Raw genomic sequence first — 27,545 nt, forward strand, 5'->3', positions numbered from 1 at the left:
GCATACCAGGGGTTGTGACACTAAATACATATACGTATACATACATACATACATACATACATACATACACATATATATATACATACACACACACATTTATACACACACACACACACACACACACTCACTCATTCTAAGCTCTGCCTGGTAACAAGAAAAGTCATTTGCAGAATGCTTACCACCACATAGACAGCCTTCTCAGATGCCGCTCCAATGGGTATCCAACCATTTGTGGCTCTCCTCCGGTTGATGCGTTGCTGCTTTGGATGCAGGTGACTTCCGACTGTTTTGCTGTCAGATACGTGCAAGCAGCTAGTGGTATTCCGGAGGCCAGATTTAGAGCCGCTGGGTGGTTTGGAGCTCTGTGGGCATTCACGGGCCATAGTCTGGGGCTCTGAGTTTGGCGTTTGTAAGTGAGGAACAGGTTCTGCAGCTGGTGGCACACTGGGTACCGGACATCCTGAGAGAGGATGGGCAGGTGAAACGGGATGTCCTGCCACTGGGATTGTGAGGCTCAGCTGGTCCAGGGACTTGCAGCTATCTACAAGATAAGCAAGAGGTGAACAACTAATACAAGTTTTGCTTTTCAGACCAAGATTCAACCTTTCACAATTTCTGGACTAATTCCCAAGAGGAACGTTGAAAAGCACCATTTAACCACAACTATATTATAACCAGAATGCAAGTCTCAGAATTACCAGAACAGACATCAAAGTAATCTACTGGCCATATGAATATGTGGTATTTTTGTCAGTCGGCTTCCATCATAACTAACTTAGCACTCTTAGTATACAAAATGTATGACATCTATCTCTATACAAAATTATAAAATCTTATTTTCGGTCTTGAGAATCAAGACATCACTTTCCTTGAATATCTCCTCCACAAAATAAAAATCTGCAGTTCTAGTGCTACACCTGATGAATAGGAGAAAGAAAAAAATGCAGAAGCAGTTTCATTTAAACTTCCTATGTATTATACTTATCAAAAGTATCTGGTGCTCGCCTCCCTAATACTTATACAGTTTCTACCCATGTTTCATGAGTCTCAGAGGGAGTTATTAGCCCATATTTCAGTATCTGAGGAAAAAATGCTTTCCATTTCCATATCTTCCCTCTCCACAAAAAGTTTGGAACTTGGAGCAAATAAGTTTGTTTGAAAATATCTTCTTCAGATTTTCAATCATTCATAAAATCCATGTTTTTGAAATACAAATCACTAGGGATGTGTAGAATGTTCTATACTCAAATCATTTTGAAATATTCGCTCTTAAATTCCAAGCATCAAAACAAGGTTTTTCAAAACACCTCCAAAAGGATTAAAATACCTTGTTTCAAAAGCAAAATAAATGATTTTTAACTTGAAAGAACTGTTTTGAATTCAAAATGGAATGTTTCAAATGGAAATATTTTACACACCACTATAAATCATGCCATCAATTCCTGCCATACTAGCAAAATGGATGGACCACATTTCTACTTAATCAACAGTGGGATAAGTCTTTTAATTTTTCTCCTGACAATATGCATGAATGCAAGAATAATTATCAAATATTTTCAGTATCTCAAGAAAAGATAGAGCAGGGGAATGATGGAACTGGGAATCAAAATAGTTCAATACAGCTGTGCAGAGATCTGGATTTAAATGGGTAAAAGGTGACTTAGATGCCCATGAGGACACATGCCTACATATTGTGCGTGCTTACAATTAAAACACTTCTTTTTCCTGGGCTCATGCAAATCAGGAAGAGACATATTATCTTAAGGAAATGCCAACAAGTGAGACATGCATCTCCATGTGTGCTCTCAAGTCACCTCTTTTTTTCAAATCTAGATCACTGCACAGCTCTTTGTGGAAGTAGCTCCTGATGCAGTGCTAATATAAAGGATATCTTCATATAAATAGTTAAAGTAAAACATGCTTGACATTGGTCATGATTTTCAAGAACACAGAATGTGGCCTGAAGTCTGCAAACTTTATAAAATATGTTTAGAATAAGAGTCATCATCTTAATGTAAAGATTCTGAATGGCAAGAATCAGTACAGATGTGGCTTACGCCTGACCAATTCCACAAGAAGCATTCTTCACCCTGAAGAGTGAAACATTTTTACATGAACAGAGATATTACTACCCATAAAAATCAATAATGCCTCGTGTAACCTCTAGAAAGCAAGAAAGTTCATTGACATGCAAGCTGTGATAAAACCAAGTCTCTGCTGAAATCCTTGAAATCCTGACAACTATTTTAAAAAAAGAATATTGCCATTGATTTTGATCTAAAGAACGTAGCATGACTGAGATGTTTTATTGAGAGAAAAAGCCATGAAGCTATCTGACCATAGGAGGAGCAGCATTAACAAATAATAACAATAACAACAACAACAACAATAATAATAATAATACCACAGTTTCACAATTAAGAACAGTTAATAAATATTACAAAACATTTAATGATCCAAATGTTAGAGATGCAAAGACTATTCTGGAACTCTGAAAACCCTGGACTGAGCAGGTTCTCCCTTCTTATATTAAAAATTGTAATTCTCAAAGAATACATACCGTATTTTTCGGAGTATAAGATGCATCAGAGTATAAGACGCACCAAGATTTTGAAGAGACAAATTTAAAAAAAAAGGTTTTGCACTCTGCAAACCTCCCAAAAGCGCCCCATTTTTTGCGAAAACGTGGACTGTTTTCCCCCCAAAAAGGGCATGAATAGCCTTTAGGAGGCTTGTAGAGTGCTCCGGGTAGGGGGCAAAAACGAGTAAAAAACGGCCAATTTTTTGGTCAAAATGAACGTGCATAGCATTTAGGAGGCTTATAGAGTGCTCCTGGGGGCAAAATTGAGCAAAAAAACACCAAAACAGCCTGTTTTTTGCTCATTTCTGCCTTCCCCAGCCCCCAGGAGCTCCTAATAGCTATGCAGGTCCGTTTTTGTGAAAGGGGCAGGGAAGCAAAAAATGCTGTATTCAGTGTATAAGATGCACTCAGATTTTCAGCCTCTTTTTTGAGGGAAAAAGGTGTGTGTTATACTCCGAAAAATACAGTAATATCTCAAGCATGGAATGGTCTGCAGAGAACTGAGAGATACTATTTCTTTCTGAAAAAGGATGTTTCATATATCTCAAATAAGGATTGAAGGAAAATAGCTTCAGTCTGTATTTTTTAGATGAACCTGCCCCCAATCTGCACTTCTCAAACTTTCAAGTGAATTTGAATTTGTCTACAGAGCAAAACTCACTACGAAAAAAATACCAGAATAACAGAGTTGGAAAGGACCTTGGAGATCCTTCTACTACAACCCCCTGCTCAAGCAGGAAACTCTATACCAGTGGTTCCCAACCTTTTTTTGGCCATGCCCCACCATAGTATCTCTAAAATCCTGACACCTCCCCCCTTGTGACATGTAATTCTTATTTTACTCAAAAAGTAAACTCTATCCATGTGGAGGAAGCCTAAAACAAGGTTCAAATTGCCTCCCTGTGGGCATGGGCCCCATGTTGGGAACCACTGCTCTATACCTTTGCAAAAAAGTAGGAAACAGTACAGGTAGTCCTCCTGTTATTGCCACAGCTGAGCCCAACTTTTCCACTGCTGAATAAGGCAGTGGTTAACTTAGTTGCACCCCACTGTACGATCTTTTTTGCCAGAGTTAAGTAAATCACTGCAGATATTAAGTGAATCATGTGGTACATAAGCAAATCTGGCTTCCTCCATTGACTTTGCTGATTCAGAAGCCAACTGGGGAGATTACAAATGGTGATCACATGACCCTGGGATAGAGAAACTGTCATAAATACATGCCAGTTGCCAAGCACCTGAATTTTGATCGTGTGACTATGGGGATGCTACGATGGTCATGTGTGAAAACTAAATCACTTTTTCCAGTGCCACTGTAGCTTTGAACAGTCACTAAACAAATGGTTGTAAGTCAAATGCCTGTATTTGGGACAAGGTGTAATAAGAGGGAAAAGGTGTTTGCAAAAAAAATACAAATGTTGTAACTTCAAACTGATTTGTTGCTTGAAGGAACTCAGGGAGAGAAAGTGAAGAAATAATTTTCCAACAACGATAAGATTTCTCTAGCCATTATTTTATTTTTTAAATGTTATTTTACCTTCACTTTACCTTTATGTCCTCCATCTTCCCTATAAGGCGACTGTTTACTAGTCACAGAAAGCTGGAAAAAGTGCACAAATCACTCTACTACCACTTGAACCTTTTGTGTTCAAAGAATGACACAACCCTTCATGTTGCAAGTTCATCTTTTTTCCAGGGAAAGCATTCACTGATTAGGCTACAAACATGCTTCCGCATTATTCAAAACATTAAATATGGTCTCAGTTCTGAATACTTAGCTATAGCAAACCAAGTAAAACTCTGAAACGCATAACAGACATCTTAATCTGTGGAGTTAACACTGTTTTAATTTTACAAATGAATTATATTGCTATTAACTCTTCAGTGCAATACAGGATTTTGGGAAAACCATAATTCCACAGATTAAAAAAAATGTTTAGTCACACAGTCTTTATCCATATGCTTCTCTTTGAATGGCAGTATCCTTCTGCAAAACGAGTAAGTCATCATACCCATTTTTCCCACAGTCCTAGTTTAAATATTGCTTTGATCTACCTAAAATCCTCCAGCAGTTTAATTGAATTAGTTATCCCTTCCTGTAATCTTAAAATTGTTCTCACAGCATGGTTGCACACAGCCAGAAAATGATGTCCATAGAGGCACCTGCCATTCCGAGGAGAAGAAATTATACCTCTTTTATCAACTAATTGTCTAAATAACCATTATTAGAATTCTATAGTCCCCGTAGCTTTTGTACTAGAGATACTGGTATGGAATTTTCCAACACAGCAAATAAGGGAAGTGTTTTAAATAGTCTGAATTAGAATTCTATACACACGCAACAAAAGAAGTAAAATACACATCACTGGAACCCACTTATGCAAACACCAGAAGTGTTCTCTTTGAATCAGATTACATATTAAATTGGTTCTACAGAAGCCAGTCTATTGTTCTCTATGGCACAGTAGGCTCTTCTCTAACTCCTTCCTTAGCCTTTCTACTTAAATGCCTTTACTCTACAAATGCATAGCATCTTTTCAGACACGTTTGAGCTAAGGCACAGTTGAATTTAACTTTAAATTAGTTAAATGCACAAATACAATTACTCAACATGCCTTTATTAAGTCTCTCCCCCTTAAAACCTATGATTTGGCAATAACTTTTGGATGGACTATAGGGATTTTAATAGTTTATTCCAAGACTGAGATTTAGAAGATGGTTATTCAAACCACCAACTCACAGGTTTTTCTGTTATCAGTGAGAAAATCTGCCTCCCCGTGGGATCACAGGAAGGCTATACAAAATAAACTAAAATAAATAAAAGGTCACTAGCCTAATAAATTGGGGATAATTAGGTTCTAAATGGGAAACAGTTCAGTTGCTGAAATGTTTGTAATTCTATCCCTTTCACTTCAATGATTTTTGCTAAAGAGGACTCTAGGACAGGGGTCTCCAATCCCTAGTCCATGGACTGGCACTGCTCTGTGCCATGACAGAAACCGGATTGCACAAACAAGTGACGCCTCATTCACGGGATGCAGGCAGCATGCAAAACCACGCCCCCATGGTCTGCGGGAAAAACCTCTCTCCACGGAACCAGTCTCTGGTGCCCAAAAGGTTGGGGGCCACTGCTCTGGGAGAACTGTCTGGGGGTTGAAATTACTTTCGGTTTAGGCAGCTCTCAAAGAAGCTGACAAGGAGTGCAATATGCAGCCCTAGAACTACAGCTGCTAAGTCCCTGTTTTAATTGGAGATGCTGAAAATGATACTTGGCTGTGAATTGCACATGCAAATTACATGCTTACCTATCAAACTATGTCTCTCGTCACACGGAACAGGGAGGAAGGAAGGAAGGAAGGACGCACGTATATTGAGTCAATATAAAACATATAAGCTGTACAAGTAAATTGAAAAATAAACTGAAATCTTTTAGGCGAAAAAATAAAAATAAAAACCTAGAATAATGTGCTTGCCTGTGTTCATGTCCTTTTATAAGTAGGGATGTGGCTGTGCTCAAAATCAACCAATCACATTCAAACTGATGTGAAATAGTAGTCAGTACACATTTGCCATCAATGAAAGTGATTCTGATGACTCCATATAAAATTCAGCTGTTCTAGTAGGATTTTTCTGATACTCAGTTGCCTCTTACAACAACAGTCATGGTCAGCAAAGAGCTTACAAAACATCAAAGGTTGGAAGGTATCAGTCAGGAAAGGCTACAAAACAATGTCCAAGGTATTGGCTATCATGGAATACAGAGAAGACAGATGAAAATAACATGAAGAAAACTGGTCCGATAGGCTGCCAAAAAAAGCCTACAGAAATATTAAAGGAACTGCAGGAATTTCTGGCAAGTACTGGTTGTATACCATACGTGTCAACAATTTCTTGTATTCTTCATATGTCTGGGGCAGAATGGCAGGATGGAAGCCTTTTCTAAGAGAAATATCCAAGACTGGCTACATTTTGCAAAAACCTACACCAAATCTAACAAAAGCATGTGGGAAAATGTGTTATGCTCTGATGAGACCAAGGTGAAGCATGGTGAAACTTGGCCTGGGGCTGCATTTCTTCAGCTGAAATTGGACTTTTGTCAAGTCAAGGTGGAGGAAATTATGAACAATTCCAAATATCAGTCAACTTTGGAAGAATTTTTTTCTAAACTGAAGACGATGAAGAGGAATTTCATCTTTTAACATAATAATGGCCCAAAGCATGCCTCCAAATCAACAAGAATGGCTTCATTAGAAGATCAAAGTTTTGGAATGGACCAGCCAAATCCTGGACCTTAATCAGATGGGTGATCTGAAGAGACCTGTGCACAGGATAAATCCTCACAACCTGACAGATTTGGAGCGCTTTTGCAAGGAAGAGGGGGCAAAGATTCCCAAGGCAGGATATGCCATGCTGATAGGCTCCAACCCCAAAAGACTGAATACTGTCATAAAATCAAGCTGCTTCAACAAAATTTTACTTTAAGGGCACACTTATGCAACCATGTTATTGTACATTTTTGTTGTTACTTTTTCCCCTTAAAAGATTTCAGTTTTCTAATTGAATTGTACAGCTTATATGTTATAGGCAGAAACAAATTCTGAAGTGATTTACCTTGCTCGATTTTTTATTTCTTTTACAACTTCAAAACCTGGCATTCTAACAGTGGTGTGCAGACTTTTTTATCCTCTGTATAAAGAGTGAATATAAATCAATGAAGTATAAAGTAATAATTAAAACAGTTTTTAAGATTTTATAAATATTTGAAAAATTGCCTTTGGGGAAAATGGTATCATTTAGTTGTCATTTATGGCTTCTAGAGTGATTCAATGGTCAGCAATTAAGTGATCCACCTGGCAGACTTTAATAGTTACTTTTTGGATCTCTGGGGTATATAGTGCCATGATGGTGAACCAATGGCCCATGTGCCAGAGGTGGCATGCAGAGCCCTCAGCTGTCATGTGTGCCGTCACCCTAGGTCAGATCTCTGTGGAGTTTCTTTCATGAGCTTCTGTTTCCCTGCCAATGACGAAACAGAAGCTGATGAAAGAAAAAGATCTCACCACTTGCTGTGCTGCCGGTGTTGGGATGTCCTGCCCCCCACCAGCCAGCTGGTCTTTGCATCTTTGCTGTGCATGTGCGGATATCCACACGTGTGCATGTCTGCACATGCATGCATGTTGGCCCATGTGTGCATGTCAGCCCATGCACACGCGCACGTCACCACGTGTGCATGTTTGTGCATACGCACCTTTCCGTTTGGGTAGGTGCATGTGCACAGTTTGGGCACCCAGTGTCTAAAAGGATTGTCATCACTGATATAATAAATCATAGACAACTTGCTTTGCATAGGAAAGGACACTAGTTCCAGTGTTTCTACTTAGAGTTGACAGACTCCTATCCGAACCTCTGGAGACTCACTACTAGTCAGGTAGAATCCATAGCTAGATAAGATTAATAGTTTGGCTAAGGATAAGATAATTTATTTACCTTAGTTTAAAGCTGGGAATATAAATGTTTATGATTCTTCCAAGCAATTGAAAAACAAGGGCTTTTGACGATGATTTTACCCATCACAACCAGTCTTGTATTTGGTTGAAATTTACTTTCTTGGTGGGGAAGAATGATAGGGCAGAGAAGTTAGATTATTTTTATTTTTAAAGGGTTTTTTTAATGATATGAAAGAAAACAAATCTAATGTCGTTTGAGAGGGTTATGAACTTTTTTTTTTGAGGGGTGGGGGAGTAAAATCGGAAGCATCCCAATGCTGAAAGTAATATACTTAGAAGTTTTTGAAAGTTCTAGCTAAGTTATATTCAAGTTTGGGAAGGGGATTTTTTTTTCAATCAATCCTAGTGACTGCCTAGATGAGTGCCTGCAGGTTTTTTTTTTTTTGCAAGAGTTTTGGAAATGATTTGCCACTGTTGTCTTTGTGGGGCTGCGAGTCACCCTTCAGCTGGCTTTATGCCTCAAGCAGGACTAAATTACCCAGCTTCTAGCTTGGTGCCTTGACCATTACACAAAACTGGCACTTATATTTATTATAAACCAATGTTTTCAGATAGATTAAAAAATAGTACTGAGCAAGAAGTGGAAGGAATTGATTTCAGAAATGTATAAAAGGACATTCTGTAAAAGGTGTGTGTAAGAGGAATTTAATTGCTCAACCAACAGCAATTCCAGCTGAAGGCAGAGCAGGCCTGCTGAGAAGACCACAGTACAGGGAGCCAAGAGGAACAAATGGATACAACAGCACTGGAGCCCTTTACTTTATTTGATACTGAAGATAAAACCTTCCTCGTGTTGAACTCAACTCTCTCAGTGACTACATGAAGGCATTTATGCTCATTTTATGGTAACATATGGAGCTGGCTTGCCTTTGTCTTCTTAAACTTTAAATGTCTAATATACTGAGATTAGAGACTAGTGATCTTTTATCCAAGAACTAACAAGATCAGAGCCTGGTTCATTTTCTTAGAATCTGCCAAGATATGGCCATCTGCTCTAGTTATCAATATACAATGTTGAATTCTACTCCAAAGAGTCCTGAGGTTGCCTCACTACAGTGCTAAGAGATGCCTCAAATTCTGCTTTTAAATTAAAGGGACCAAGATGCCCAGTATTTAGGGATATCTATGCAATCTAAAAATGATATAATCTATACATCTGAAGAAGCATGTACAACTTTCTCCAACCTAATGTCCTCTTGGTCTGCTGGACTTCAACTTCAGTGACCCATGTGAATTCTGAAATTTGAAGAATAAGCTCCTTGGAGGACAGCAATTTGGCATAGCTGGGTTAGGTTCTTTAAGCAAGGATCCTTAGATCCCAGCCAATCTGTCAGTAAGATTTGAAAATGATTACTTGCCTAGCAAACTGTGAACAGGAGCACCAGAAAGAGAAGTGTTTAAATAAGTTTTCTTCTTTTTCATTTACATTAAATATGTGTGGGTAGATGGGCTAGTAACAGCTGTGTATTTATTTTTAAGGTTTCTTCATCATTCTTTCCTGTTTCTCCTCTTTTGTAAACAAGCAATTTGCTTTTTAGAACAAGAAAAAAGAGAATATGGGCTACTATGTTCACATGGATAATCTTAAATCATGATTTGCATTATAAAAATCCTAGGTCCTTAGGAAGGATTTGATAGGTAGACACACATACACAAATCAAATCCAGCTTAAACGTCTGGTTGACAGTGTGACCAACCATAATAATAAAGCCAGCATCACTACTGAACCATTTACATTCCCAAACCAGCCATCCTCTGTTCTATCTCTTCCTCAGAAAGAACAAAATCCTCAACTGGAAAACAAAAAGAACTTAAATGAAGAATAACTAAGCATCTAGAACAGCACAAAAATAATAGAATAAGCTTGTCAGCATTAAAACCTGTTACAAAATAGCTAGCACAACTATTAAAATATGTCAATACTGTAGTATCAGATATAAGCATCAGTTCACTGCAAAACACAAACTAACTGATGTACAGCAGAGCTGCAGTTATAAGACTTTAGATGCAAAATCAATAAGGGGAGAAAAAGCCAAACAGTGTATCACCAAAACAGAAGATCGGGCTAGAAAATAACAAGTTAAGAACATATGCAAATAAGCAAAAATAGATGAAGGAAAAGAAGTTGAAGAACAAAACCAAATAATACCTGAGCAAGAAATAACAAAAGAAACAAAAAAGATCAAGGAAGCATTGTAAGGTAATAAAGCAACATAATAGCCATAGGCAAGAAAATCAGATCTTGTAAAAGCAGCAATTTATTTTATTACATTTATATGCTGCCCGCCTCTCTAGCCAAAGCAATAAAATAAATATATAAAAGCAATTATAAATATATGAACAATTAAAATTACAGTGAATTAAATGCAGCTTTTAAAAGGTTTAGGCTCAAGCAGAACGAGATACCTTCCCACCAACCTAAAGTATCTCCACCAGGGCCGAATGCCAACTGGCAGAGCCAATTCTTAAGATCCCTTGAGAAAGCCAGGTGGATAAGGTGGACCAACCTCCAGCAGCAAAAGGTACCAAAAGGCAGAGGCCATAGCAGAAAAGACTCTTCTCCTGACCCTTTCTGCTACAACGAATGGGCAAGACAGTCCCATTGAGGCAAGGTGGCGCAGTGGTTAAATGCAGCACTGCAGGCTACTGCTAGATCAGCAGTTCAGCGGTTCAAATCTCACCGGCTCAGGGTTGACTCAGCCTTCCATCCTTCCGAGGTGGGTAAAATGAGGACCCAGATTGTTGGGGGCAATATGCTGACTCTCTGTAAACTGCTTAGAGAGGCCTGAAAGGCCTATGAAGCGGTATATAAGTCTACTGCTATTGCTATTGCTATATGGTTCCTCAGATATCCTGGACCAATGCTATAAAGGACTTTAAAACTGATAAGGCTTTGAAGTGGACCCAGAAGCAGGGAGTGAAGTTCATGTAACAGTGATGTTCCATGTGCCATCCCAGGGGCCTCCAGAACTTCAATTGGTTCAGAACACAGCGGTGGGTAGCCCCATTTAGGGAGCATTGCAGTAATCCAGACAAGAAATGACCAAGGCATGAATGACTGAGCACAGGGGCCTCATGGTCCAGAAAAGCACACAACTGATATACAACACCAGAAATGGTGGGGAAAGAGCAAGAAAAATCAAGAATTGGTCAGCGCCAGGTGAAGATAAACTGCATAGTTTGGGGTTGAAACATTTAACTGGTTTGCCACCCACTCATTGCCAAACAATTTAACAACATACTGCAATGAGATAAATTGAAGATTGGTCAACATCTGACTAAAACTACCTGATAAAGATCCAACAAACAGCCAGCACCAGGCAAACTGCAGGGCATTTACCTGCTTACTGATTATTTTCAAATTGCTAACTGGTACGGTAGCTGATGGAGTCCAAACAGCACCTTAATTGAAAACAAGCTTTTTCCATCTGAGCAGAAAGAAAACTGCTTGAACATCCGAGGGACAAAAGTTCAGCTCCTAATTGACAAGATGATTTTGGGAAACTGCAAGAGAAGTAAGACCAACTTGAATGTAGCTGAGATGGATTACAAGAATGCATTCAACTCCCTGACACATGATTGGATAACCAAGTGCCTAGAAATAACAGGAGTCAGTGGAGACATCAGAAGCTTTGTGCAAAGATCAATGGCAGAATGAAAGAAACGGTTGCTGGTAAATGTTAACAGTCTGGGAGAGATTAATATTAAGAGAAGAATCTTTCAAGAAGACTCACTATCATCACCACTGATAGTGTCTGCATCGATTCCTCTGTCAATAACACTGAACAAGCCAGGTCATGGCTATCACACATCAAAAACATCTGCCAGGCCATCCCACCTCTTTACATGGGCAATCTGAAACTTCATGGAAAAACACTATCTGAAATGGTGCTCAGCAACTGCTGCCCAAATATACAGCCAAAATATTATAATGGAATTTGAACTAGACAAATGTGCCACCCTTACCATCAACAGGGAAAAATAGTGACAATTGAAGGATTCAAGATACCGCACGGAAGTAACATCAAAAGCCTGGGTGAAGATCCCTACAAATATTTGCGCATCCTTCAGACTGACATCATCAAGCACACTGAAGTCACGATGATCAGTAATGAATACATCAGAAGGGTGAATAAGTTCTTATGGTCAAGTTCAGTGGCCAAATACCACAAAGCAATGGGCAATTCCAGGTATTAGAAATATAACTGGAAAGGTGGACTGGATTTAAGCTAAACTAAAAACCCGGAAGGAAGACAAGAAAAATAATTACAATGAATCATTCCTGTCATATACACAGAGATATTGACAGTCTATTTATCATTGTTGCAAATATATCAAATGGGGGGGGAAGGGGGGGCATCAGAAAAATATCTGATGAACAATAAAGAAGATGCACTAAAGCCCTTCCAACTCTGTTGGATTGGGGTCATATGATCACCATTTGCAATTTTCCAGGCAGCTTCCAACAAGCAAAGTTTATAAGGAAAGCTGTCTGAATCTGCTAACGAATCTGGCTTCCCTTATAAACTTAACAAATGTGATTGTGATTCACTTCACTGGCAGAAAAGGTCGTGAAATTGGATGTGACTCATTTAACAACTGCCTTACTTAACAATGGAAACTCTGGTCTCAATTGTGGCTGTAAATTGAGATTACCTGTATATTAAGCAATTCGCCTCTGCGGAGCTGTGCACAAAAAGGGAACAACAATCTTTTTTCTACAGTACTTTAAAGAGGATGACATCAATTAGCTTGTGCAGGCATCTGAACCATGACATGAGATATGTAGAAATAAAAGACTTTTTTTGGTAGAGTTAAGGGAGTTGAATGAGTGTTGAAAGGAAAACTAAGCAGTCATGTTTAAACTGATCGTGTCTAGGGCTGATGGGCAGCAAGTGTTCCTTCAAAGTGTCTACACTGTGGGTGCTACTGTTGAAGAATGAGATATTTATATTTGCAGAACGATTTAGCTCAGGGAGAGAAAACTTGTGAGCTATATCATGGCCCATAACTCTCAGAATCCCCAGCATTAATTGAAGAAATCTGGCGCAATTCACCCAAAATTGGTGGTGCAATATTTGATAAGAGATACAAAAACACACACACACACACACACACACACACACACACACACGAAAATTGTGATAAGCCCTCAGAGAGGCTTAAGTACATTTAAATAATTTGACTCTCCCACAAATTAAAAAAACTGGAAGAAGTGAATAGTCAAAAAGATTGCTCCTCTGGATTTAAATCAACTGATTTGTTTGAGTAGACCAGTTCCATTAAGTGAACTGTTTTATATTTTAGACTACTCAAATTACAACTGAATTATCCAAACATGAGGCGGAATCTCTATATTAGCAGCCGGCAAGTTTTGCCAGCCTTTTAGTTGATGGGATAAATATAAGCAACAATTGGAGACATGTTTGTAAGAAATGTCCCATGTGCAAATTTGATGTAACCCAGAAGAGGATTGAGCCCAAGAGCTCTGAAAGGAGCAACTGCTACAAGCAATAGTAATTAGACTTATATACCACTTCCCAGTGCTTTACAACCCTCTCTAAGCAGTTCAGAGTCAACCTATTGCCCCCAACAATTTGGCTCCTCATTTTACCAACCTCGGAAAGATGAAGGATGAATCAACACTAAGCTGGTGAGATTCAAACTGCTGAACTGCTGGCAATTGGAAGTCACCAGAATTAGCCTGCAGTACTGCATTCTAACCATTGAACCACCACGGCTCAAGAAGACACAACGGGTATCTCCTTTTAGCATGAGATTTCATGGGGGAGCTCTTCTGATTCCAACCTATAACTTTGCCTGTGAATAAAAAATGACCTAACCTACATGGACTTCCTAGATGCTGAAGGCCAGCACAGTATCCCAGCATCCAATCATCCAGGCAATGCAAGCATATCATCTACTGGCAACAAGGATACAACTTTATTCAACAACTCAATTGCCCGTAAATATTAGCACTGTTAACGAAAGGAAATGGTTGCAGACTTACCTGCTGCAAAAGGCATCTTATAAGGGTAGCCATTCCGCCCTGTATGCCCACTACCAATTCTGCTTTCTGGTACATGCATAACTCCACAAAGGCTGAAGCTGTTAATTGCTGGTCCCTCTCCACAACAATATGGAGAGCTACACCAATGAAATGGCTGAAAGGAGGGGTCAGACGGCAAGGAACCAGGAGATACCAAAAGTGCCTCACAACTCGTTGCTTGCGACAACTCATCCTTCGGGTACATCGAGCAATGAGTGTAACTATTATATCCACTTTGGCCATAATAAACATACAATGCATTCAAGTCAGACGATTCAAAGAGACAGCCACAATCTGGATGATTGCCTGGAACAGGCAAAGGATGGAACTGAGGTACTGGGAAGGAAGGCTGATGAAATTCCTGCTTGGGGGTAGGAGATTTCTCTCCAGGTCTTCCATATTCAGGCTTCATGGAAGCTTGCCCACCCATTAGCAAAGGCAGTCTGTGGAAGAAACCGTCTGTGCCTTCAGAAGAGTTAGGTGATGGTGTGTAACTGATAGATTCTGTTTTGCCATAGATTCTAGGAGAGTCCTGATGAGCTGCTTGTCTAAATGCACCCTCAGAGACACCTTGCCAGCTGCGTTGACCCTCTATTTTGACAGAGGATATTTCCTTTTTGGATTTAACACAATTTTTTCCATTGGCTTTGGCCCACTTGAGTTTTGATTTGGAACTGTGTCCTTCCATCTTGCTTTCTCCAGTTGATTTACTTCTGGGCTTTAATGGTTGGTCTTTCTCATGAGTCAGTTTCAGAAAAGCTGCAGCATTCAGACTGGCCAATCTCTTTGGGGCAGGATGGTAAGGAATTCCTTTCTCCTCCCGTCTTTTCCCTTCAAAGTCACCACCCGGGGACTGGTTATAAGGAGCACACTTCTGACTTGATTTAGTTTGGTTCTTTCCCTTCGCTGTTTTAGTGCCTCGTTTTTCTGTCAAGGGCCATGAGCCCTGAGCTTTGCAACATATGCTATTAGTGCAACAAATCCCACTAATCTGCGGGGAATCTTTTCGAAAACGCCTGCCAGATAACAAGTTGTCATTCCGTTCAAAGAGCAGGTTGTTCACTGCCTCAGCATTCAAGGAGGCTAGTCTCCGTTTTCTGGGCTCCGAGAGGCAGACATTATGTCCTTCCTCCTCAGTCCCAAGGCATGATAGCTGGCATTTGCCTATAGAAGAGTCCTGTTTCCCTGCTCCTGCTACTTGAACTTGCTCTGGAAGGCAGGAAGGTCTGAAGTCATCTATGCAACTGGCAAGACCTCTTTTCACCACCATTGGAGTCTCCTCTGACAGTGATCCAGCTACATCCTCTAGTCTAGTAAGTAGCACGGAGCAGGTTTTTTTGTCCACAGAGGAGCTGAGCCGTTTCCTTAAGGGATATGTCTTTCGGAGTTCTTGCAAATTCCTGCTTTTAGTCGTACTGGCAAGTCTAGTCTGGACTTTCTGCCCTTCAGTACCATTTCCTTGCTTGCTGCCCTCCACCTCAGTCCTATCCATTCTCTCACCGTCAATCGGTGACAAAGCTTGGCCAGCAGCTGAGTATTTCAGAAGCAAGAGCTGTTTCTTACGGGCATGCGTCATAGGATCAATGTCCACCCCTGAGAACACAAAGGAAAAAGTCTTAATATCAGCAGTAGATAAATGCTTCCTCACACAATGCACCAACTGATACTTAGAACGTATGTGCTCTAATATGGATCTTTGGGGGCAAGGGATAGGGAGTTTAACCAAATCAGGATTTCAGCTATCCTAAAAACATGTCTTCATTTCAAACCAGAACTTGACAATTACAGTTGGCTAAAGCCCAAACACCTAAAACTTCATTCCTTACTCAGAAGTATGCTACTGTACACTAGTAACTACTCTACACTAATTCCAACAAATACTGATTTATCTCACCAACGTCTGAGAGATGATTCCCATCAGGATTATCCAGTTCCAGGATTTCTCTCGCATAACCAGGAAACCCCATTTTTGTGGGAAAAGAACAGGACACCATTTTGAACACCGCCTAAGACTAACCCCGAAGCCTTCCTTCTTTATTCAGAAGCGTGCTACTCTTTTGTTAATTTCAACCAACACTGATCCATCTCACCATCATCTTTAGGGATGATTTCCATCAGGGATTAGCCACTTGTAGAAATTCTCTCACATAACTAGGGAAACACATTTTTTTTTAAAAAAGGGGAAGTATCTACTTTAGCTTTTTTTTAAATCTGGTATTTGAAAAGTGTTATCTTTGAATATTTGTTTTAAATAAAATCCTGTTAAAAACCTCTAAAATGTGTTTGCAATATATCTGATCTTCATCTACATAGAATGCATTCAAAAGAAAGAGAGAACTCATGACCAGGACTAGAGAAATTATGAGAAATGTCTCTGAAATCCCTGCATTCAGAACAACACATCCTGACCAGGGTGAGGAACCGATCAGCAGAGGGTGGCATCTCTTAGCCAACTGAGAATGGCCACACAGAGCTATAAGGGCAGGCTTAGAAACCAGGATGAGCAACATTCAGAAATGCTGATTTTCCTTTACACTGCTTTTGGATCACATATTAGTAATACACATATGTGGAACCAGCATATACCTTTAAGAACAAATTAGGAAGAAAAAGAAAACACCCTCCCCACACGCAGATGGAACTGATTGATCAGGTTATCAGAGATGCATTGGACAATTATAATTTTACAGTTTTAGGTGTAAGAGTTAGAATTCATTCTAGCTACATTTACTTTCCCCTACATACTCTATAATAATTTGATTTCAGTTAATGCAGATAAATCCAGAATAGTGTATTTTGTCATCTAAAAACACCCCCCCCGCCAAAAAAGGTAAGCAGCTGTGTCCTTCTTCTCTTAAAACATCCATATCAAGATAGCATAATTTTATACTTTCTGCTTACCATACATCAGATTCCCTCAATCCCAATTCCAAACTACCACTCAGGATTTCCTAGTTATGGCTCTGCTTCTAAAAACTAAAAATGCTACTCATTCATAAAAAAACCCTCCATCCTTCTAGATATTTTGAAGTATCCATTATAGTTCTCTATATTTAAGAACTGTTATTATTTCAGTGTTAGAGTTATTATTGTTTCAGGATAATGTAATGTGGATTCATTTCCAAATTAATTTGGTTTCAACTTTTTTCTAGTCCATTTCATACCAGCTCAGAAAAATTCCACATTTGTTTCTTCCCCGTCTCTGATTTTTCACAGTGCAAATAAACTTGTGGCAGAAGAGAAAGGTTTTGTTTTGTAGACACAACATACCTATGCAATCATATATTATTAAAAAATGATAAATGAGGGCACCCTCCACTTCAATTCCATCTAGACCTGCTAAAAATAAATACTGATGCTCTGCTTCTTCTATTGTTTCTATTTTTCCTCCATTTGTGCAGTCATAAAATATCAATAAGGCAGTAAAAATGCATGGCTCATGAGCAGTGGATCCTACCCATTTAGAGTCTTTGCAAAATTCTGTTAATTAGGCAGTGTAAGAAGTTAGCACCCACCCCTCCTAGAAGAATGAAATATTCTAGGAAATATTGAAAAGGCAGAATATCATATTTCCCTGGAAGAGAAATGGAGAAACATGTTTTTTTAGGCAGGAAGCAGACTCACTCTTAATAGCCCCCACCCTCCTCAATAGCCCACAGCAGATGTCAGCACTTAAGAGATAAGAGATAGCTAAGTCTATTCATAAGCAAATGCCCTCACACAAGATCCAATAAAGGTAGGAATAGCCCTCTACCCATCTAGCAACAGAACTCACCACATAGCATCTGGGGAGATTATATCACCCAGCAAGATTCAACCAAGCTTGGGGCTCAAGACTACAAAGTTACCCCCTGCATGGCCCCATGGGGGTCTGACAACTAATCAGAATACATTTCTTACAAAGGAACAGGAAGGTCCAAGGTGGGACCCAAGAGAGGGTATAAATCTCTCTTTCCCACCCATGTGTTTTCTTTTGCCCAAGATCTCAAATCAAGTGATCCTGTCCACCATTAAACCATCTTTCCAAGCAGCTTCCATGTTTCCAGTGTCTTTCTCCCCACTTGGAACTGAGCCCAGATGGGCATTTCTTCCAACAGCAGCATGAAAGGAATACAAGTTTCATTCAGGAATATTCCATACTATATCAGTATCTCTGCCACATTGCAGGAGCACTTATAGATAGATCTGCCTGTTTTTAAATTTTAAAATATATGGAAATGTTTTAGTCCTTTCCCCTACCACCTACAACAGGAAAGAATGCAGGAACTGTAAGTGCTTTTTTCTCCTTGGGTGGGCAGCTCACTCTGCTTTCATTTTTTCCAGAAACAGAAACGAACAGGTCTCAAACTGCATCTAAAGTGCAGTTAAGTCTTCCGTCAGCAACGGAAACATCCACATTTATCAACTGAGCCCTCTATTGCATCAAGGAAAATGTCCAAATTTTTATTTTTCCTTTCGCTGGAAGCATGCAGGGGCCACAAAGTGTCAGCATTTATTATCCAAAAAGTTTTCAAGCCCTGTAAAAAGAAAAGCCTCTGTGTGGGAGGAAACAATCCAAACTGTGGCCAGGAGAATCAATACCATATTTAGAGTGCCCTGAGGGAGTAAACCGCAACTGAGAAACGTTATCTGTTCTTTTTCCCCTTCCCTTTTGCAGGAGTTCTAGAAGAAACTCTAAGACTAGCGAAGCAACAAGATCATTACCAATATTTACCTGTGAAAGGATTGGGCTGCCTTTCAACAGGACAGGTTGTATAAAGAACAAAGACAACTATTTTTGCTAATTTTATTTGGCTAATGTCAATGCATCACCCATTTTTAGTGCCTTTAAATCCAGTCTTTTAAATCTAGCTGCAATAAGGAAAACTGTTGAGGGAGTTAGAATATTTATACGGTTTATGCTTATGATGGATCCCCAAAAGCTACTTACAACCTGAATCTCTACCCTAAGTATGTCAGTGAAAATTAATTACCTAGTGTATCACCTTTTAATGATTTAATAACTTCAATATGTTTTATTTATTCTTTACAAACTAAAGACTCCAAAAAAACCTCTCCTTCACTCACATACTATTCCAATATTTTGACTGTACCTATCAAGGTTCTACTTTCATAAACTATCTGTCTAGTTCTGAATTAGGCAATTCTAGTACCCAGTCATGTGCGAGTGCTAAAAATGAAACAACATGGCCAACTGATTTCTTGAAACCCCAAGTAGGGATGGCCAACTATTTTAGTGTCTAGGCAGGACTAAAACAAAGATTGACATTTAAATAATGAGATACATTATTTATTTTATTTATTTTTATTTATTTAGGAAATTTATATTGCTACCTACTCACACATGGCGACTCAGACTTAAATACAGCGACTGCCTTTTAAGACATAATTTGGTTTTTCGAGAAGCTCTATGAGTTACATCCAAGACTCTGGGAACTGCATACAGTTCTTAACTTCAGATTGAGCACCTTCATTTTACAAAGGATCAAAGTTCATTTGAAGAATTGGGGACCTCTAGTCACAGCAGAATCCAAGGACAACCAATGCAGCACAATCACCTTACAGAAATTTATCAACAACGGATCTGAAGTTTCGTTTTGACTCTTAGTCCAGACCAATATTTGAATTCCTCTCTCCATTTAATTAAAATTTTCTTTGGAAAATTAAGTTATGGAAGCAGTGTCAAAGATGGATACCCTTTCTCCCAAAGACTGTTCCTATAACCATTTTAAGTGCACAAAGCACTGAGTAAGCAGCATGTCTGCCTCATTTTCAAGCATTGCTGTGAAAAAGTGCCATGTCTTAATCCGGCACTGACAAAATATGCAAAAGACAGAGCTGCTCAGCTCTTTTTTAAAAAAAAAAGTAAAAGAAAAGTGCTGGGAGGATCTGATGATCTCTGTAGCTATCTCATAATCGCTGGAGTAACTGCCGGTAAACTTTTTCAGTCAAACCAAAACTGCAAGACTATCCAAAGTAAGCAGTAGCTTCCCCCACCAACACTTTAAATCCTGGTCCCTGTTGAAAACTATAGCTGCAAATATACGGATATCTTGAATCTCTGTGGATGTATGCCCCATCCTAGCAATTATATTGCTGTCAAGCAATCCCACTCCACAGTAAATTACAGGACATGCTATACTGTTATCAAAACCAATAATTGCCTTAGCTGGAATGTTTGATTTCCAGACTATGAGGCACTGAAAAAAATGAGCCAGCAGTTACAGGCACAACATGCAGAGAAGCCTCCGGCGATAGGCTTGCACTTTCCCTCATGACATTTTTTTTTAATTGCATGCACTGAAATTCCGCGGAGTATTACTTTGCTTGCAAGTCTTAATTTTTGACCATGTAAGCAACACTATGAATTGTGAGGTAGGAGCATGTCATAGAGAAGAACAATAGCATATGTTCAGAGACACAATGAAATAATTATTCCAACTAGAAGAAAACTGTCCCAAAGGCTTAACACTATTCAACTACAATTGTATTGAAGCACCTGAGGCATGTCTATGAATATAACTAGATTTTTGTGATGCTGAATAAGCACAAATTTTGCTTTCTTGGGGAGAAATCCCGGCTTAATTTTAGAGTACACCTGTTATAAAACTATGCCCAGAAGAAGTTATTTTCAGTATTAATATAATATGTGATATAAATTAATTAGAGAAAAACATTGGAATAATTTACATTAGAAAAGGTTTCATAATTAGCTCATTATTTTACTAATTGATTCTTCTTTTAAATTTCTAGAAGAGAGACCTTGTTCCAAATGAAAATTCTGATGTCTTCCATGCAAAATATAATTCTCTCAATCACTTTAACTGACACTTTTCAAATATTTAAACTCTTCTCAAATCAAGAACTATCAAGCTTTTCCTTCTCCTCCCCCTCTCCTTCTAACATCCAGAAGCAATGGAAGGTCTATCAGTGGTAGCAATCTTGTGACATTAAGACACACAAACAACCTCAACTGCAACCCCACTTTCTCTTAAACATAGAAAAAAAGGTCAGAAGATAGGTATGGTAAGGTAATATTCTTCTTTCCACCTGCTGCCCTCCATGTAAGAACCAATCGCCCCCACCTATTTGTGGGCTGTGGGAACCACACAGGGAGATGCTTGTGTCTGTGCGCCCCATCAGGCTCCCGGGACTTATTTTGGGAGTGCTTTGAGGAAGATGATATCCAGAGGGTGTTCAGGATTGGCAGTGATCTTTTATTTCAACATATATATTATATACTAGTGGTCTCCAACCTTGGCAACTTTAAGACCTATGGACTTCAACTCCCAGAGTCTGGGTGTTGAAGTCCACAAGTCTTAAAGTAGCCAAGGTTGGAGACCACTGGTATATTACATTTCTTATAAAATGCTACACTATTGAATATTCAAATTGCTCCATTATTTTGGATGGACTGGATTTTCTGCTCCAACTAAAAGTATACACAAAGTTAAGATGTTTAAAATTTTAGCAGGAATATGGAATTGGGAGCAGTAATGGGGTATTGCTCATAGCCAGTTTTCTATCTCCCTCCCCTGAGTTATTAAGTTTCATTTCTCAATATTGCAGCCATATTATCTTAATTAAAATAAATATTTATAAGGATCAGACTTAGATTGTGAGAAAGAAATCAGTATACCAGGATGTGATAGGATGGGAAACAACAATTTCCTTGGTAAAGGCATTTTAAATTGTTTCAAAAGGAAAGATCTAACAGCTGATTCAACATTGTTCAGACTCTATGATACCACATTTATTTTAAAATAAATTGTCATATGTCTATCAGCTACATTTTAATATATGTCATGCTTATAAAAATATGTAAATTATATTCAAAAGCATCTAAAATATATAGTAAGTAAGTAAGTAAAAAGTCACCCAGCTTTATCTTGTGGTAAGATGGGCAACTAATACATTTTACAAACAAACAATTAAAAACCTCACAATCTCCCAGTTTCTAGCTTGGTAGCATAACCATGGCACCAAACAGGCTCTCATTTTTAAAACAGAAGTCAAATTTAAAACCAAATTCCCTATCCTACAGAAAGTGGCATCTACTTATAGTAAGCCTCATTAATTTTAGCAGAACCAAGTGCAACTAACTTGGCTTGTAGCTTATGAAATCTATATAGATTGTTCTGCAATTCGTTTATTTCCACTACTAATCATGAAGAAGATGTATTTAGAACATACAACCTTTCTTCCACCTGATTACTGGAAAAACAGCATCCGATTCTCTACAGGCATATGATAAAATCTCCAGTTAATACTCAAAAGCCACTTAAAAGGGAGATAGAATTGCAAAAACAGAAGATTCTTGGATTGATGTGTTCTCTGCCTACATGGGATTTTAGGATCAGATGTTCTCACCAGACAGGTCTGCCCAAGACTCAATTGGAACATCTCACACTTCTTTATTAGTTACTTATTTTTACAGGCAGACATTTTTAATACAAACTATCTAACTTTCAGGATTGGTTATATGACTGATTTGCTCACAATATTTTTTTAACAAAAGTTTATTATATACACACAATTGTGACATTTTGGCAATGAAAGTGCTATCTGAAAATGGAAAAAGGTATCAGCATGCTTGGGTAAATCCAAAGGCATTGCAGAAATAGAAAAAAATCTAGGGAAAATATCACAAAGAGGAGGAATCAAGGAATGCATAGGAATTGCTGAAGTGAGTATTTGGGCTCAACCAATCCAATTAGCAGGTTCCATAATACTATCATAAATATCTGGAATATAGATTATACATGTTTGTTAACCTAGCTTGTTGACAGCACCCAAGCAAACTTGGCAGACCTCAAAAAGCTAGGTAAAGGAATGGAAAAGCAAAGAAGGAAGGTCAAGTTAAAGGCATTTAAATAGTAAAGTTCTAACACAGGTGCTATTTATGGATGATGGATGATAGTAACGATGATGATGATGACGACGACATTGATAACAAAGACAATCCCTCAGTATTTCCTGCCCAATGTTCTATACAACACTGGGACATAAGTTAGAGTTACTTTACTGATTTGACTCCCTAAGTCTGTGATGGTGAACCTATGACATGCATAGCAGAGGTGGCATGCAGAGCCCTCTCTATGGGCACATAAGCCATCGGCTCAGCTCAGCTCTGCCACACATGCTCGCGCCCCACACGCCAGTCAGCTGGCCTTGGGGCATCTGCTGCGCATGTGCAGGGAGGGTGCATGCAGGGGCACGCATCCACAGGGGGTGAGGTGCATATGGAGGCATACACACAAGTGCGAGGGGCACATACAGGGGACCGCAGGCACATGTGCGGTGGCCATGGACACATGCGTGGGGGTGCATACGTTGGGGCAGTGCGCGAATTGCATTTTGGGATTCAAAACGGGCACTTTGGGCACTCGGTCCGGAAAAGATTAGCCATCACTACCCTAAGTCAAGAGCAGCCCTATAATATTTTGTGGGATTGGGGGTGTGATCACGTGAAATAATTTAAATGCACAAGAGATGGCCAGAGTTCTTAAGGGCAGCCACAATGCCTGTAAATCAGAATGCCACCATCTGAGGAAGAAAAAAGACCTTTGTGACAAAAAGCAAGCTTGAGATTATCTCTTCTCACTACCGTAAAAATTTATCCTGAGGTGCTAATTTATTCTATAAAATTAAGCAGCAGGGAAGTTGCCTCAGGGAAATTGTGGAACTGACACCCAATTTCCCCTGTGCCGTTGGATACCTCAATGCTTTTCTCTCAATGGTTAAGTGAAGCCGGATACATTTCTTTCATCTTTATAGCCTGCAAAAATACCTTCTCAATACATTATTCTTCTTCCTCAGGTGGTCATCGGAAACAGCATTTTTCCCAAAGTTTGAACACGAATTTTCCTTAACTTCTTTACTTTTTGCAAGATTTTGATAAAAAATAACTCCCCATAGTATGTATGCTTTATTTATTTATTTAGAAAATTTACCATGTTTTTTGGACTTTAAGATGCACTGGAGTATAAGATGCACCAAGATTTTGAAGAGGCAAATTAAAAAAAAAAGTTTTTGCACTCTCTAGACCTCCCCAAAACAGCTCGTTTTTCACAAAAATAGGCTCGTTTTTTGTCAAAAAAAACAAAACAAAAGGCGTGAATAGCTTTTAGGAGGCTTAGAAAGTGTTCCTAGGCATGGGGGGTGGGGGTGGGAAATGAGCAAAAAACAGCCTGTTTTTCATTCATTTCTGCCCTCCCCAGCTCCCAGGAGCACTCTGGAAGCCTCCTAAAGGCTATGAACCGCCATTTTGGTGAAGGGGCGGTGTTTAGGGATGCCAAAAATGCTGTATTCAGTGTATAAAACGTACCTAGATGTTCCGCCTCTCTTTTGAGGGAAAAGGGTGCATCTTATACTCCGAAAAATATTATATATTGCTGCCTACCCACACATAGCAACTCAAGGCAGCTTAGAAGGATATAAAAACACCATAAAGAAGAAATAAAAATAATAAAAAGAAATATAATAAAATAATAAAATAACTCTCACTCCCTACTCTGGCAACAACACACATTCATATTAACCATTTAATGGGCTCCATCCCACTATGTGTTCCCCAGGCCTGCTGGCAGAACCACATCTTCAGGGCCTTCTGAAAGAGTAGGGGGCAGTCTAATATCGTATGTGCGTCTGTGTGTGTGTGTGTGTGTGTTGTTCCAGAGAGAGGGAGACACCATGGAGAAGGCTCTTTTTTTGGTGTCCTGCCAGATGTATCTCTTAAGGCATGGTTATTCCACAGTCAAAGAAATATGAATGGAAGATAGCAAGGTTACAGAATGGAGAGATAAGGATGTGAAAAACGGGATACCTATTTTGCTTGGAGTGTGTAACAAAAAGGAAAAAAAATCTGCACATAAATTTTAATTGGAATGGTCAAATTGGCTGCGTTCCACTGGAAGTAAACTTGAAACAACTCAAATTTTTTGCTCTGACCTTCAAAAAATTTCTTGAAATATAGGCATTTTATTTTAAGCTTGTAATGGTCCAAATTGTGTCTGCCAGCGGCCTGTGGTGCTCACAGCCGAGTCAGACAGCGAGGAGCTTGGGGAGGAACATGAGCCAGTCCTGGAGTCTGGGGAAGGCTCTAGAGAGGAGGCCAGGGCCATCTGGGAGTTATGTGCTGCCTCCAAAGCCTCCAGGATCGGAAAGCAGCGAGGCAGAGGAACAGGCTCCCCCTGTTCCCAGTGTGCGCATGCACAGAGCTGCCAGAAGGCAAGAACAGTTAAGACAGAAGGGACTACTCGGGAGTAAAGTTTGGAAGTGATTGGCCCCTCCCATAGGACATAAAGGAGGAGCAAAGGCACTTGAGCCTTTGCAGGAAGCAACTTGGTTCATGCTGGTCAGTTTACCTTCTGAAACTCCATTTGGACTCTTTGCTCCATGTGGCCTTGCCAAGCTAATTGCTAATTAAGTCTTTGGTAGCGTTTTCAAATAAAGGAAACCTAGCTCAGAACACAAATAGCCTGCAGTTTACATAGTTTTGTATGACTGAAATGGCCACAACAATGGTGTTCAAAGAAACCAAGTTCTGTTCCAAAGCCAGAAAAAATGGATGCTTACAATACATCATTCTCCATTCTGTTTGTGCACCAGATTAGATATTTCAGGATCTTGCCCTACGCTGGTATTTTAGCCTCAAATCTCAGAAAGTTATGGCATACCCATTCAAAATTCCTGATGATATTTCAGGTAAGAACAATGAAATATTGTATCATTAATGATCTCATATGTACGCAACAGACCCATATGAATATATAAAATTTAGATTGTAATTGTAAATATCTTTCTTTTTTAAATTAAATAAATAAATGCATAAGTAACTGGCTCAGAAATCTTACCCACTGAATGCTTATCAATGATTCTTTCTCACCAGCTGGAATGAAATATTAAATGAGGTGGTGTAAGAATCATTGCTGGAGGTTAAGTTCTCCACAATTTTTTAATTTATGATTTGGATGAAGGAATGGAAGGAAAGCTTATCGAATTTGCACATAATACAAATTGGGTGGCAAACCTAATATGCTAGAAGGCAGAAATAAAATTCAAAATTATTCTGATTGACAAGTGAGCTGAGCGTAACATAAGGATATTTAAAAGAGACAACTTCAAAATTCTTACTTTAGGAAACTGAAATTTCATGTACAAGGAGATTAAGAGGAGGGTTGTCATATAATCCACAATCCTTCTAATTCTATAGGAAGAATGGTCCAAAGGATTAAATAAAGCTTTCTAGCCTTAGTTCTGTTCCCAAAAATGGTCTATCATCATCATGTCCTTCCCAGAAAACCCACTCAGACAGGCTGCCACTGGAGCAGGTAGTTCTGCAAAGTACCTTGGTGCTGAGTCATACAACTTTATAAGCAAAAAAACCAAGCTCAATCAACTAGTAACTTATGAGAACTAATAATTCCAATTTGTATTTTTGTTGGTCTGACCCCATTTTGAATATTGTGCCTAGGCATCATTCTTATAAGGATGAATATAAAATGAAATCAATTCAGAAAGTAGCAAGAATGTTATTGGTGATTAGAAAATCAGTCCTATCTAGAGACCCTATGGAAAATCATTACAGAATAACAGAGTTGGAAGGGACCTTGGAGGGTCTCCTGCTGAAGCAGAAAACCCTTTATCATTTCAGATAAATGATTGTCCTCTTCTTAAAAACCTCCAGAGTTGGAGCACCCACAGCTTCTAGAGGCAAGTCATTCCACTGATTAATTGTTCTAAAAGTCAGGAATATTCTTAGTTCTAGGGTGATTCTCCTCTTGATCAGTTCCCATACACTGCTTCTTGTTCAGCCTTCAGGTATTTTGAAAAATAGATCGACCCACCTCTTTGTGCAGCCCCTTAGATATTAGAACACTGCTATCATATCACCCCTAGTCTTTTTAATTAAAACAGACGTATCCAATTCCTATAACCACTATTCATGTTTTAGCCTCTAGTCCCTTCATCATCTTTGTTGCTCTTCTCGGCACACTTTCTAGAATCTCAAGGTGCTTTTTTATATCATGGCAACCAAATTGTACTGTACTGTACACATATGGATGGTTTGACTTGATGATTTTAAGGCCAGTTCCAAATGTATGATTCTAAATACTGGCAATTCTCCGACTGTCTCTACCCACATGATGGATTTGACAATATGAGCATGTTCTAGATCTCATCAATGACAGAGTGCCCTCTTATGAGACCCCAAGCTTCTTCTGAAATTTTCATGGTCCCAACACTGTTGTCATTTAGCAAAGCCTCGAAGATATTACTTTTTCAGCAGTCACTGAGGTAGGATATTGTCTGACTCTACTTGCTGTCTCTCTGTTATTAGTTATTTATTCTTTTTCTCTCTGACTGTTGAGTTATTGCTGTTGCTGTTGACCTGTTTCTTCATATT

The 27,545-nt window shown here is 39.1% G+C and overlaps 1 protein-coding gene across 3 annotated transcripts in view; it reads right to left on the reverse strand.

Moving 5' to 3' along the window:
• BAHD1 (bromo adjacent homology domain containing 1) overlaps positions 1–27,545 on the reverse strand; it is a 74,314-nt gene that overhangs the window by 20,366 nt on the left and 26,403 nt on the right. For all 3 annotated transcript variants that reach the window (XM_087722720.1, XM_087722712.1, XM_087722704.1), the window contains exons 2-3: positions 14,099–15,730; positions 180–541 (exon numbers count right to left, since the gene is read on the reverse strand). In XM_087722720.1, the coding sequence (XP_087578846.1) occupies positions 180–541; positions 14,099–15,713 (1,977 nt within the window). In that variant the 5' untranslated portion in view covers positions 15,714–15,730. The remainder of the gene's footprint in view (positions 1–179; positions 542–14,098; positions 15,731–27,545) is intronic.

Source organism: Thamnophis sirtalis, unplaced genomic scaffold (assembly GCF_051295495.1).
Source record: "Thamnophis sirtalis isolate CommonGarterSnake01/CBP01778 unplaced genomic scaffold, rThaSir2_p1.2 scaffold_1, whole genome shotgun sequence".
Classification (NCBI taxonomy): Eukaryota; Metazoa; Chordata; class Lepidosauria; order Squamata; family Natricidae; genus Thamnophis; species Thamnophis sirtalis.